A 15,016-nucleotide genomic window follows, 5' to 3' on the forward strand; every position below is an offset into this window, starting at 1 on the left:
GACGAAAGCAAGTTTTGTATTTCATTTGGAAGTCAAGGCGCCAGAGTCTGGAGAAAGGCTGGAGAGGAGCAAAATCCAAGTTGCTTGAAATCCAGTGTGAAGTTCCCACAGTCAGCGATGGTTTGGGGAGCCATGTCAGCTGCTGGTGTTGGTCCACTGTGTTTCATCAAGCCCAGAGTAAATGCAGCTGTGTACCAAGAGATTTTAGAGCACTACATGCTTCCGTCTGCTGAAAAGCTCTATGGAGATGAGGAATTCATTTTCCAGCATGATCTGGCACCTGCCCACAGTGCCAAAACCACCAGTAACTGGTGTACTGAACATGGCATTACTGTCCTCGATTGGCCTGCAAATTCCCCTGACCTGAACCCCATAGAGAATATGTGGGGTATTGTGAAGAAGAAGCTGAAAGACACCAGACCCAACAATGCTAATGAGCTAAAGGCCGCTATTGAAGCATCCTGGGCATCCATAACACCTCAGCAATGCCACAGGCTGATTGCCTCCATGCCACGCCGCATTGATGCAGTAATCCGTGCAAAAGGATTCCCAACCAAGTACTGAGTGCATTAATGGACATTTTCAAATGTTTGATTGTGTTTTGCTGTTATAAATCTTTTTTTTTTACTTGGTCTGAGGAACTATTCTAATTTTTTGAGATAGGATTTTTGAGTTTTCTTAAGCTGTATGCCATAATCAGCAATATTAAAATAATAAAAGGCTTGCAATATTTCAGTTGATTTGTAATGAATCCAGAATGTATGACATTTTAGTTTTTTTAATTGCATTACAGAAAATAAAGAATTTTATCACAATATTCTAATTTTCTGAGACAGTCCTGTATATATCAGTGATGCAAACACAGGTATGGTGAAAAAAGAGAGAACTATTTGAAGCAGGAAAAAAACAGCGTAATATACCATCTGACAAAGGCCTGTGCTATAATGCTTCAATTAACTGTTCTTTATAATATACTCAGATCAATAGAGACAGAGATGTTAAGTTATAAATCAAGGGTTTTTATTATTATTTACAGCAGGGGTGGGGAACCTTTTTCCTTTACATTTTTACAACATCCTCCGAGGGCCGTACAAATGATTGAACTCAACCTCTGCTTAAAAAAACTAAAATCACAACCAATTCATTTGGCCTTTCTTTCATGCTGTGCAAAGAAAAAGCATATATCTTACCATGACTTCCCCATGCATGCATGTGCACGGTGTGGCATGACCACCAAAGCAGAAAGATATGGACACAAGATGTGTGCAAATGTATTTAGTATCCTATCCAAGTGAACATGATTTAAGTAGGGGGTGGACCTAACCTCCTCTAGGAGGGTCCGGGGGCATGCTCCCCCAGGAAGATTTTTTTTTAAACATTGAAGTTAAAAGCATCAATCTGGTGCACTTTGAGAGCAACATGAGGAGATCTATGGATACATCTTTCAACACCCATTTGAAACAGAACTGGAAGCAGATTTTTCTTTTGGGATATTTTACAAATCACTCCCCTTTCAAACTGTATTCTTGTTATTTTTAACAACTTTTTTGTTACTGTCATATAGTATTTTATACCTGTTTTTCATTTAGTCTCTAATGTCTCATTAATAATTATAATGATCATATCAAGGTGTGCCTTAACCTCACTGAGCTGAGGTTATTTGAGCCTCTCAGGAGAGAGCTCTCTTCCACCTGGTTGTAGAAAAGCTCTTTAAATTCGTTAGCATAGCTAGCTAACCAGATGCTAATAACAGATCGCCACTGTGCTTACAACTAAAGACACAGCGACGCAAACACTGCGGCATGTGTACGGCTCCTTATGGGTACTGCAATATTTGAAGAGCTGGAGCGGCGTTCCGGTGCTCTCCGTCTGCACTCTAGTTTAGACTCCTTTCAGACGAGACATAACCACGTTACGCTCGTGTTGTGTTCAAGGAACATGTCTTTGGCCAGGAAAAACCGGCACTCGTTCAATTATTTTTGCGATCTAGATTTCTTCTTCTTTTTTGAAGTGAGAAGTTGTCCGTCCGTCCGTCCGTCCGTCCGACTGACTGACTGACTGACTGACTGACTGACGGACGGACTCCCCCCCCCCCCCAACGAAAACGAAAACTCTTCGGTTCTCCACGAATTACAGAAGTCACCCAAATCGGCGTTAAAAAAGCGGGAGGCGCCGAAAAGCGACTAATTTGCATCACTGATATATGAGCAGTGAAAACGTGCAATTATTAACACACGCAGTTGCATATTTCTCTGAAAAAGCGTGGGATGTTGGTTATTTTCTCCATCTAGGATGACACCAAAAGCCTCCCAGACGTTGGATTTCGCTCTTGAGGAAGTGTTGGAAAATGCTGTATTCTCCGCTAGAGCTTCACCTCAGCCATTCAGAATGTGGCGCGCTCAGAAGCAGATTGATGCGCTGCAGAGGTTATTATTATGCAATGTCCCGCGAGGGAGAGGTCTGAGGATTTAAACATTAAACTAAATTATTATTATTTAAATATATTTATTATGCAACACCCGCGACCCGACCCGCATCATCTTTGTTTTACCCAGAACCGAACTCGGAAAAAAGTGTTTGAAAAAATACCACCCCGAGTCACCCGTCGGGTCGCCCATTAAGCGATTTGAAAACAAACAATAACATCTTAAATTGAACTCTAAAATGTACAGGAAGCCAGAATAGGTGTGATGTGTTCATGCTTGCGTGTTCCTGTAAGCAGCCGAGCCGTCAAATGTGTCCTCGGATGCAGAAATGTGTAGATGACTTGCACCTCACTCGGTCAAAAGCTGCAGTTTAAGAGTTCTAAGAGACACAATTTGTAGGTTGCTGTCTTTTTGGAATACGCTATAAATGACGACTAATCAACATTGTATACCCCTTCTGGACAGCACACGCTTTTGCACACTTATTGTTTTACAGAGCAAATCAAAGACACGTGCAAGTTTCGTAATCCAACCATAGCATTAGCACCAGCAAAAATGACTAATGTCTCACCTTCTCAGGTTTGCGCCGAACAGATGATACGCGGTGTGAACTGGACTTCCGATGTCTGATTTCTTCATCTGAAATGTCTCCAAGGATTCCATCCAATGACACAAAGTCTTTAGAGGGCAAGAGAAAAACAAAACAATTTTTTTTTTTTAAAGGCAGATTTGCATGCTTCACACTCTAACTAGTGAAAATAATAACATTTAAAGAAAGGTGATTGTAAAGACTACAGCTCTACAATATATGTCAGTTAATACCTTCTATCTTTGGTGTTTATAATATAAATAATAATGTGGATTATGAATAAAGCATCCATGCCATCTGGTTCCTGAATGTTACTCTACCTTGATTGAAACGGGATCCTGTGCCTCTTTTCCTTGCAGGCGAGGTAGAGCTGGAGAATGCTTTGTCATCTAGATCAGAGTCGTAGTCCACCAGGTCGAAGTAGACGCGGGGTTTCACAACACGCTTTGGTTGCTTCCTTACAGATGGACTGTGGCCGTCGCCATGGAGACCAGATGGTGAGTCTGCAGCACCCTCAATACCTTCTTCATTACTCGAATGACCTCCGCTGAAGGAGGGTCGCCGTCGCTTAGAAGCCCCTTCAGAAAAAGAGACATGGCATTAAACTGACACGCTGAAGGCTATGACAGTATTATATCAACACAAAGCTTGCACATTAAGGGAAAAAATACCTTTGGGTGCCGTTCTTCCACTTAATCTGCGTGCTTTTCTCTCTTCAATTTGATCACATCTCTTGTATCTGTTGATAGAAAAACAACACATTGTCAATTATTTTGAAACACTCAGATGAAATCTATTTCAATGAAGAATTAAATATAGGTCAACTTACACGCAACACTGCCGCTTGGTGTTGGGACCACCAAACTTGGGTTTGTCGAGACAGTTCATGCACCGGCCGCAATCGTCCTCGTGGTTGCAGCCTTTGCAGGTTCCACACCTCCGAGAGCGGTACCCGAAAGGCCCGAGTCCTTTCCTCTTCACAAAATTCGACTGCTTCTTGACCTTGGTGACCTTTTGATCTGACAGCCCAGGACTGTCTGATTCAGAGGGAGACCCAACATCTGCAACAACAAAAGACATTCACTTTGATTAAGACATTGATTTACAACGCGTGACCCATATCTTGTCCTTCAAAATTGTCTTCTCTTTTCTTGAATAGAATAGAACAGAATATCAACAGCACTTATACAACACTGATCATAAATGATTCAATTTCAACTCATTCTGCTAAAGAAATTAAGTTTCTCTACTACTCCAAAATACTATCATCTGGTCTACCACTACAGTTGCTTCTGCCAACAATTCGTCACATTCAAGTTGAAAGAAGTATGATGTGCATGTGTAATGAGTCAATCAGTTTACACCTACCTTTAAGGATGGCTGAAGGAGAAATGCCAGTTCTTTCGTGCAGAGGCAAGGCGCTCAGTCTGGGAATGTCGTCCGGTACCAAGGCACGAGGCTGCCCCAGCACCACGGATGCAGCACGACACACGTGTTTGATACGTGGACCTCCTGCTCTACGGAACTCCTGGCAGACCGGGGAAATTAGCTGCGGCTGGAGAATTAAAAAGAAGATAAAGAGGCACTGATGTAAACAAGCTGGAATCAACAGATTACTTATTTTACAAAATCATTAGGAATATATTTCAGTAAAGTACACTGAGCAGAGCGTGTTTGCTTTGGTCTAGTTTACAACTAGAGCAGATGATTAACAACAATAAAGCCTTAATCCTAGAGACGGATTTAAGATTTCTGCCTTATCAGGTATATTGATCCGTACACTTACTTGTCCTTGAGATGGCTCTGTCTTGACTGAAACACCAGAATCAAGTGGAACCCTCTGCTTTCTCCTTTGTCTCTTATTGGTCCCATCTCGAGACCTGGCGCCAGTCGGGCCAGACAACAGCTACAGGGTTAACAGACACAAAAATGGTATCAATATAAGCATCAGAAAACCATTGAAATCCCCTCTCATATTATCATTTGTTGATATTTCCCTCATCCACACAAGGTTCTTTTACATAGATGTTATCTAATAATAAACAATTGAAGTCTACAAAGACAAAATGACCTTACCCCTGTTGACTTGAGCTGTTTCTGCTGGTCAATCTTAATGAGCTGGACCTTGGCTTTTCTGAGGAGATTGAACATTCTTTTATTTGCACCAGTGAGGCGCGCTCTTTGGGAGGATCCCTTCTCCACAGATCCATCGTCTGCGGTCTGATCTCCTGAAGAAACAACAGTCATTTATGTCATTTTCTGGTACAGTTAAAAGTCAGAAAACAAAGACTGTGTAGCTCTAACACAAATATAGGCTTAAATAAAAAATAATGTAATTATCTGATGCTTTTTAAATGATGTTGCTTACCTGAGTGGAGGGAGGTAGTCCCTGCAGTATCCTCCTCTTTACAGTGCTGTAGAACAAGCGTCTTTGAGTTTGTGGACCTGACACAAACAGAGACTTTCCTCACCACTCCAGGAGAGTCGAGGTCTTCTATCTTGAGCTTGGATTTGGCCTTCCCTGCGTTTGTATTCCGTTGTCTCAGGCTGATGCTCATGGCTTCATCATCAAGTCCTTCGGCTAAATCAACGGGAGGCTGAACAGGTTTGCTCACACTATCTGTCTCTGTCGGGTGTTTGCTTTTGGGAAGTCCTGTGTGTGCCTTCTTTGGCCTTTGATAAATCTTGAGATGAGCAGCTTGTTTATTCAACTTATGGGAACTTTTCTTTTTAGGGGCACCCAGGTCAGATGATCGTTCTGTTGGCTTATCAACTTTTGTAGATAAAAACAGATCCTCACATTTGTCCTCTGACGTTTGGTCCAGTGTATACGCATCTTCACTTAATTCTTCTGGCACATGCCACTTGAAAGAAGAGTTCTTTAAAAGAGACTTCTTTTGATTTTTGCCCCTTTTTCTCTCAGAAAAAAGGCTTTCAGCTATATCAATGTCGTCCTCCAGGTCCTGAGCTGAAAACAGATCAACATCCAACTGAGCTTCACTCAATATGTCCTCCTCGTCAATCGGCAGGATTGGGGATATTGATCTGTCCGTGGAATCATCTCGCCTCTTTCCCGGTCGCATTGGCAAGCCTAGTTGTAAACCCTTCTTTGGCGAGTTTCTTCGAGGCAATACAGACATTCCAGCGTCATCCATAAACCTTTGCGGAGTCTTGATCACTCTTGAGGATCTGGCACTAACCACAGGCATAATGAAGTGCTTGATGTTTTTAGCAAACTTTGATTTACCGGGCTGGGCATCTACAGCATCTGCATGTCCCCCATCAACCAATGTGTCTGTTTCTTCCTGCTTCACACTATCACTGTCAAGGCCAAATTCCATCAGTTTAGAAATGATTTTAGACCGTGGTCTTGGCCTTTTGGACCCAATAAAATGAAGGCCTGAAGGTCTTCGTTTGCACCTTTTTTGCACTCCAATAAGTTTGGAGCTCAGGGTTGATGAGGGGGAGGAAAAGTCACCGCCCCCCTCAACAAATCTCCGACTTTCAGAAAATGTAAGTGGAGCAAACTTCCCATCTGTGTTTCTGTGCCTGTGTTTTTGACGCTGCCCAATCAAATGTTTACGTCGCTTTTTAACTTTTCTGCGAGATTTCCTTTTTGAGCGTCGTTTTTTTGGATCACGTCTTTGACTTTCTGCCACCGAAGATGGTTGACTATCTATCAATTGAATGTCGGTTTCTTCTTTTACCAAAGGCTGTATCTGCTCTTCTTCCACAGAATCCGGTTTTGACTCAGGCAAGGCGCAATCTTTTGTCTGGGACTGGCTTACTTCTGTTGCTACAGGCTGAGTGTCATCCTTTAGCACAGACTCTGTGATACTCAACTCTGTGCTGACTGCAGGTTCAGGAGAGACAATAGCCTTCTTCCTTTTAACTGATCTCTTTTTCCCTAGTTTATTATTTCTACATTTCCTAGGTTTGGAAGGCAAAGGGAATGGTTTGGCCTCTTTCATCTGCGGTTCGACCTGATCCTCCACCTTCTGCTGAGAAACTTCAACTGGCACCTGTGAGGAATCGTCAGCGACCTTTGAGGTCTCCTTATCAGGAACTTCGGTGGTGTTTTCAGTGGTCACCTCTGAGGGCTGGCCAGCCAAATCCTGAAAAGAGTCTTTGGGAAGACCGTGTGAGCGGGAATCTTCAGCTGAAGCCTGAGCGGAATCTTCAACCTGCACCTGTGGCGTATCTTTGTCCTTCGGTCTCGTTCTAAGCCTCCTTTTCTGAGTGGTCACTGGCTTATGAGCAACAGACTTTGGTTGTGGTGAATCAAGGCTTAATGTCCTTCTCCTTAGTCTTCTAGTTGGGCTGACTTCAGTAACCGCACATGATGATTTATCCTCATTACCCTCACTTGGATCTTTCGGAGCATCCTCTTTCTTCTCAGATACAGGGCTAACTTGCTGAATTAAAAAGGACGGCTTTGAACTTTTATGTTTCCCAGGAGAAGAGACCTTTTTGATCTGAAGAGGTGGAACTTTCCCGCTATCCATTTTAGAAATGTCTTGTGAAGGTGTTTCATGTACTTGGTCCACTTCAACTTCCGCTTGTAGAGTGGAATGATCCTCAGTTGACACTTCAGCCTTGATTTGGGATCCCTTATCATCATTATCTAAGCTTTCGCTCTCTTGTGGGGCCGAGTTATCCAGTTTTGATTTCTGATCCACCGTCTCTAAACTCTTGTCGACAATGGGGTCACAAATAGCAGAATTAACTACTTCACTAACGGTCTTCTCTGTTACTTTAACGGTGTTTACAGCACCCTGGGTTGGACCTTCTCCCTTCACTAATGTTAAAGTCCAGATAAACTTCTTTCTGTGTTTTTTCTTTCGAGTCGAGTTGTTCTTACTGGCTTGTGCATCATATTTTGGGTTTCTGACCTTCATCAACTTGAAACTTGGGACCCATGTATCCTCGCTTTTTAAAGGCAAACTGTCACTGGATTGTCGTGATCCATGGTTTTCTGTCACTGTTACATCCTTATTCAGCCTTCTGCTTTGCCTTCTTCCGTCACTTCTCATTGATGGTTTGGTCTCCCCTGTTGGAGAAACTTCTGGCTTTGACTCACCCAGCAGTGCATCACTTTTACTCAGACTCTCTGGTTCAGCTGCTATCTCTGATGCTTTTTTAGTGAGTGGGTTAAAGACTCTATTGCTCCTACGAGTGATTTGTTGATTAACTTCGGAAACTTGCTCTGTCACTATTTCCTTATGCTTTAATTTCTTTGCATTTGTTTTTGGCTCCATAGTGATGCTCTCCTTAACAGTGTCGAATTTATCGGCTGATTTTTTCTCTTTCAATTTTTGGTCATCAACCACAACTTTGGCGCTAGGCTGGGAGACAGGCTCAGATGTCTTTGAAGCAGATCTCCCACGCCTTCTTGTAGGTAAAGCCCCTCCTCCTTTATCTTCTGTGCCTTGATTATCCTCATGCTGTTCAGTTTTTAATTTGACATGAGCACTTGAAATCTGGTCACCCTGAATCTCCTTGGCTTTAGGCTGATCCTGGATTCCTTTTATCCTCAACTTCTTTGCAAACTTTTTTAGAGGCTCGGTAACGCTTTTGATTTTCTTTTTAGCCACCAACTTTATAGTAATCCTGGGTGATGCTGATGAGGCTCCTCTTTTAGTTGACAGTCGATCCATAGTGTTTTTTCCTTTTGAACCTTTCCTGTAATCCTTGTCAGGCTCCGTTTCAGGCGATACGTTTTTTATTTCCTCCAAAGATTTGACATCCTTTACATCATCAGGTGTGGCCTCCACCTCTGGTGTTTTAAGCGGTAGCTTCTCACTTTGTCGTTTAGACTTGGTGCTGACAGCATCCCCTATAAAACAGACAATGTTGAATATTACTAAATCCATGGCTCCTGAAGTGTATGCAAAACAATGAATAGAAGAAAAACATATAATGTATTGTGTTATTAAATAACTACAACAAATAGTATGTCTTGTGCTCTACTTTATCTTTACCTTTGGAAGGGTTTTGTCGTGAACATACAGATCCTTTGGAACGTTTTTTCTCAGCTTCAAATCCTCTGAAGTCGTCCCCCTTTAAAAGTAAAAATAGATAATTAACACTTGGAGCAAAGAAACACCACTCTTCTTGGGGCTGTCAAACTGTCAGCAAAACACAATGACTAAAATGCTTTTTTTAACACTAGATCTCTCAAGAGCATGACATTAATTGTGTCCACTACACTGTAGGTCAAAGCAAATGTCTCTGATAGTTCAATATGTATGTTATGTTAGCATATTAGTAAAAGGCTTTCTCAAATAATCATTTAGTTAAGACTTGACAGCAACATTATCAATTACAGAAAATTGTTTTAATTTGTTCATATTCAAAACAAATATTGTGATTAATTTCATACACTAAACATAAATACGTTCTGTGTTGGAAACAGCCAGAAACGCATTTACATGGCATCTATATCAATTACCACCCGATTCAAGATTAAAACTCTACAACCTTTTCATAGCTCACAAACGAACACCTACACTACCTACAAGCAACTGTAGGGAAAGGGTAGGTCTGTAATTACGATTCCCTCCAAGTACTGTACATCTCCCTCATGCTGGCAGCTGTGACCTAAGAGCCTACAAACCAATCCACTGTTATGAATCAGTAGTATACACGAACGACAAACGCTAAATGTGTAATAGTGGGGCGCTTTCAGTTATAACAACAAAGGTGCAACTGGCTTTGCACACTTCTGCACCACCATTCAAACCTGTCGTGTTTGCTAACATCAGCTAACAATTAGCCGCCACCTCCTCCTCCTCCTCCTCTCGAGAGCATTTAAACTTGTGCCTGCAGAAAAGCTAACGAAATCACAACTTAGTTTTCTGATGGTTTATCGCATGGTAAAGTGAAGCATTGCAAATGGGTCATAGACTATGTGTGTGTAATGTCTTATTTAAACTAGTGAAGCAGATAAAAGTGTCCGCATCAGGATAGCGTATGAAAACAGAGCAGTTAGCCGTTAGCCGCTGTGCAGTGTAGAGAGACGCTAGCTCTCCCGTTCTTTGTGTTCGCTACTGTTAGCTAGCTGCTACTCTGGCCCGATAACGAGCGGGCCATAAATAAAATAAGTGCAATCATTGTTTACGAATTTGTCTTCTTACTCATAGGAATTTTAAAAACATACTCTATTCGTGTTTGCAGACTAATGTTTTAACCTACATTATGCAATTGGGGAAACAGTGTTAATGTAACTACTCAGCTGCTTTGCTGAAGTGATATTTTGTGTTGCGGCTGTTCTTTAAATGTCATGGAAAGCAGCACTATGCTAACCGTAGTTAGCATGTAATGTTAGCTTACCAAGCTTAAAGCTAAAGCTAGCCTAGCTAAGAGATGTTGACATTTCTCCATGGTGCTAAACAGTCACACTGCTTTGAAAAACACGCATACTTGCACATATAACAATCACACAAAATATGAGAAGATGAAATAAAGGTACTGACTCCTGGTTCGGTTTGGGACCTCACCTCCTCACTCCCACTAGAGCTGTATCCAGCCTGGCCAAGGGTCTGGTGGCCCGCCTCTATCCCAAGTAAGCGCAAGTGAGACTGGTCATCGTTTAACGAAAGGACCAGGTTTGCGGGCCTTGGCCCTCCGTTAGTCACATCATCAGCTTCTGAGCCTGATCGTCCAAGTTGCCATCGCTTCTCTGAGCGCAAACGACTGCGTGACGACCAAGGCCGACCGGGGAAGCGACCTCTGGCCGTAGCGGTTCCACCTGGGCCTCCTACGGCAGCCGCGGTTGCTGATCCGCATCCCGCTGCCGCCATCATTGCTTCAACAACAACACACACCGACAGCTAGCAGTTCGAGGAGAGACAAGAGGGAAGGCGCGAGATGGGAGGGGGGGCGCGCGCGCAATGATGTATGGGAAAGTGAGTTTTTACATCGAGGCTCCAATAGGAGGGGTGGGTTGACCTCTAGTGGTGATTGTTGTTCAGATTTCCATTCAGAAATGTGTATATTTCACATCTCAGATTATGTCACTTCACTACACATATATTTCTATTTGAGGAATTGCATGTTGATTAATTAAATTAAGACATAATGTTTGTATTGCAACTTTTCTAAAAACGATATATTTATAAAAACCTTCTCGTGGATTTAAGACAAGTCTATCGACACTGTTGTGTATTTTGGTTATTTATTTTCTTGCAGTCTACATAGTTTAACCAGCCCAAGCCTTCAAAATTCACCAGCACATGAAAACAAAGTGTGTGCCTTACAGAACCAATTAGTTAATTAAATACATCAACCCAGTTTCAACAAAGGGGGCAATGTGAACTTTCAAGAATCAAATAGCTAATACATTTTGGATTGCTGAAAATCAACTATTCAGTATTTAGAAATGTCATTTGTTTATTTAAAAGTGTTCCTATGATAGTAAACTATAAAAAGAAGCCCACACTTTAAATTAAATATGAATTAAATGGTAACATTGACATGGCCTATACTTGCAAGGATAGCTTAGTCTTAATTTACCATGGCAGTATAACAATAAGAACCATCTGACAGAGGGAATGGGATATAGATGCAGAGAATTAGAGTTGAAAAGTTTGTTTTAAAGACATTGCAACACAGCAGATGGCAGTGTGCATCTGTATTGTCACCAGAAGAAGCTGATGATGAAAAATAAAAGGAAGCATGCACTACAATAAATACGACTATGAGGAAGATTTTAGAAAGTTGAGTAATCATCTTTACATTAATAAATAAAAACGTTATTTATTGAATTATTGAATTTATTTTACGATCGAGTATGACCAGATTGTGAAGCACACCTCCCGGTACTGTAGGTGGCGGTATACAGAGGAGTTAAGCAGAGACCCGGCTAAAAAGAAAAAGAAAGAAGAAGAAGAAGAAGAATGCGCATCAGAAGAAGAAAGAGGAAGTGTTTGGTTGTTGTTCCTATTTAGTTAAGTAGCGACGATTCTCTGGCTTTTTTGGCCTTACTAATATCAGGTAAATAATCACACAAAAGTACAACATTCTAGTCACATGTACATCTTTTTTAAATGACATTGTCCAGGACCTTGAGAGTAAGGTCAGTAAGGTCTTGTAAGTTACTGCTACTGTTTGCAACAGTCGGAACTACATAATGCTACATTGCTCAGCTAATGCTAACGGTAGCCTTGGGTGAAGTCATGTGACAAACAATGCAATCAGCATACTGCTTTATTGTTTCAATGTTATACAATTGTGTAAAGATCATTTAGCTCTTATCATGTATTTCAAAGTAGACGATCTTGTTTTCAAAATTACCAGTATCATATTTTAACTGAAGTGTTCCCGTCTTTCTGGTTCTGCACTCTTAACTATTTTTTTCCCTGATATAGAATCCACACAATTTCACCATGAACCTGGAACGAGTGCCCAATGACGAGAAACTCGGCCTATGCCGAAAATATTATTTAGGTAAGAATACATAAACATGAATGCCAGGACCGGAGAAGTGTCGATGCAAACCATTTTATATTCTATCTTCACTGTTACATGCTACACATGCCTCAATACGTTCAAAATTTCACTCGATTCTAAGCATGAGCATTTAAGCACATTTTTGTAAATATTAAGTGGTAATATGCCGTTGTATTGTCATTGATGTTGTTTTTTTCCATCTTCTTCTTCTCAGCTGGCTTTGCTTTTCTACCATTCCTGTGGCTTGTGAATGTTGTTTGGTTCTTTAAAGAGGCATTTTTAAAGCCTGTGTACACTGAACAGCTCCAGATCCAAACATGTAAGTATCAGAACCACTACTTTAAAACCTGAGGATTATTCATTCTTTACATATAGTTAGAACCTCCAGTAAAATCCCAGAGTACGTTTTCTTACCTAATTGTTTACACACAATTTACACTGTATGCTTTTTTGTTCTATCTTGGTCAAATTGAAAGAATAAAGTCACAATATATTTTCTGCGCTGTTAATCATGATGAGATGGGATGACTGTCAAAATAATATTTCCTATTTTATTTAAAAATGTAATTTATTATTGAATCCACATAGATGAGATCTTACATTTCTAAGAACATATGGATTTTGTTTACAGTAGAACTCTTAAAAAAAACTTGACGCAATGTGTGATATAAGTTATTATATATTGTTGAAATAATTGCTATCCTTAATTGTAAGCCTATTAAGTAAAACATAATATGCATAACGTTACATTTACATTTGAGTTTTGTTCAAATCAGCAATTATGACTGAATGTCTTTGTAGTTTTTTGTATTGAGAAATTGAATATTTGCCAAACTTGAACTGGTAACCCCGTTGATATATAACAGTTTTCATTTTCAAGTAATATTTGCAATTTCCTGAGAATTGTTTTATTATCGACAATTTAAGGCAAACTCCTGCATGAAATGACATACCTGTCTCTTGTGTGTTTTTCCTCTAGATGTGAAGCGGTCAGGACTGGGGTTGCTGTTTTGGGTCACAGTGCTCACCACGTGGATTACGATTTTCCAGCACTACAGAGCAGAGTGGGGGGAGGTGGGAGATTACCTGTCCTTTACAATTCCTCTGGGCATTCCTTAAAACATTTTTGTCAAATAACTAATGATCCATTATAATGGACCAAGGAATTTTCTCTTCTTTAACAGTGAAATATTCTGATGATTTGTCTGGTTCCCGGAGAGAGATGTAATGGCTGAATCATGTTAACAAAATCAATCCAACTATGTCTTTAAAATATAAATACCGTAGGATTCGAAGTCCGTTTTTTGTGCTTGCCAGGCATTTGACAACATTCTTTGGGTTATTTTTTCAAGTGAGCTCACTAATATCTTTTCTTGTTTTATAGTAGAGTTTAATGTCTGTGTGTGTTTGTGAAACCCAAACAATTTTTACTTGTGTATGAAATGATAAATAAAAACAAAAGTCCATAATGCCTCCAATGTCTATACCATACTGTATTTGTTAGACCTTCATTATCATATTGGAATATCATTATTCTTCTGGGATCTATTATGGACTTAATGTTGGGGGACTCATCATGAGCTATTATCTCCTTTATATACTCCCAATGTTTTGCATTGTTACGGAAGGCTCCTAAAGTCTGGCGCCTGTTGTGAAACCCAATAACTTAATCTTTCCAAATGTCGCCACTTCCCTGTCATCCTATGTGAGTCATAACATGATCGGGGCCATTTTTAGTCACTCCAGTCAAAGCTTAAGTGACAGGTTCCACATTACTAACAGGGAGAACATGTGCTCTGATAAATTCACTCGGAATGTGCCAGGAACAAGTCAGGAGTATCAGCACGTACTTTTATGATGCAGGGAGTTCCTTAATAACACTGATTTACGAGGAGTAAACTAATGAACCCTTTTGAGGACATCATTTCATGTGTGGAGTGATGGAAAGTTACTAAGAACTTTTACTCAAGTACTACTCAAGTTCAATTTTGAGAGGCTTTCATTTCATGTTATTTTGTATTCAAAACACTTGATACTACTTCACTGCATTTATTTGACAGCGAGTTACATTTCAGATCATCTCTACATAAAACATTAAAAATCAGCTTATAATATTTGATGTATTATAGATTAGTGTGGTCTAGGCCCCATACTGACTTAAAGTGCTAATATGAATACACCATATTACACCTACAGGAGCACATTTTCCGCATTATGAGGACATTTACTTTTGATACTTCTAAGTACATTTAGCTTATTTTATTGAGTGCAGGAGTTGTATTTGTATGACAGTACTGTGACATTACTACATTTACTTAGGTAAATGACCTCACAAGTTCTTTCACACAGAGTGATGGATGGGGTGAAAGCACACGCGCTCAGGCATGTGTTAGGGACGTCCCTGCTGTCACTGTCTGTCTGGCATCAGCTCACGAGGGGTCAACAACATCCCTTTTGAACTTATTTTTGGATAAACCTTCCTTGACAACAGACCTTGAGCATGTATTTCACAACTCTGTAAGTCATAAGAAAACTTAAACAGTTTGTTTCT

General features: G+C 40.5%; 2 protein-coding genes across 3 annotated transcripts in view; one reads left to right on the forward strand and one right to left on the reverse strand.

Moving 5' to 3' along the window:
- The window catches only part of kmt2bb (lysine (K)-specific methyltransferase 2Bb), a 27,182-nt gene extending 16,300 nt beyond the window's left edge, over positions 1-10,882 (reverse strand). Inside the window, exons 1-10 of one of the 2 annotated variants that reach the window (XM_079692380.1) lie at positions 10,515-10,882; positions 8,997-9,075; positions 5,384-8,851; positions 5,092-5,243; positions 4,802-4,921; positions 4,384-4,570; positions 3,845-4,076; positions 3,687-3,754; positions 3,336-3,593; positions 2,998-3,104 (exon numbers count right to left, since the gene is read on the reverse strand). In XM_079692380.1, the coding sequence (XP_079548506.1) occupies positions 2,998-3,104; positions 3,336-3,593; positions 3,687-3,754; positions 3,845-4,076; positions 4,384-4,570; positions 4,802-4,921; positions 5,092-5,243; positions 5,384-8,851; positions 8,997-9,075; positions 10,515-10,820 (4,977 nt within the window). In that variant the 5' untranslated portion in view covers positions 10,821-10,882. Of the gene's footprint in view, positions 1-2,997; positions 3,105-3,335; positions 3,594-3,686; positions 3,755-3,844; positions 4,077-4,383; positions 4,571-4,801; positions 4,922-5,091; positions 5,244-5,383; positions 8,852-8,996; positions 9,076-10,490 lie in introns of both variants that reach the window. The other variant, XM_079692379.1, reaches the window with a different exon arrangement.
- Positions 10,883-11,850: 968 nt separating this feature from the next.
- psenen (presenilin enhancer, gamma-secretase subunit) lies at positions 11,851-13,938 on the forward strand. Its single transcript, XM_079692434.1, has 4 exons — positions 11,851-12,009; positions 12,384-12,462; positions 12,680-12,784; positions 13,445-13,938. The coding sequence occupies exons 2-4, from the start codon at positions 12,402-12,404 to the stop codon at positions 13,582-13,584; spliced, it is 306 nt and encodes a 101-aa protein (XP_079548560.1). The 5' UTR covers positions 11,851-12,009; positions 12,384-12,401; the 3' UTR covers positions 13,585-13,938.
- Positions 13,939-15,016: the final 1,078 nt, after the last annotated feature.

The sequence above is a fragment of the Notothenia rossii genome (genome assembly GCF_949606895.1).
Source record: "Notothenia rossii genome assembly, chromosome: 7".
In the NCBI taxonomy this organism is placed as follows: Eukaryota; Metazoa; Chordata; class Actinopteri; order Perciformes; family Nototheniidae; genus Notothenia; species Notothenia rossii.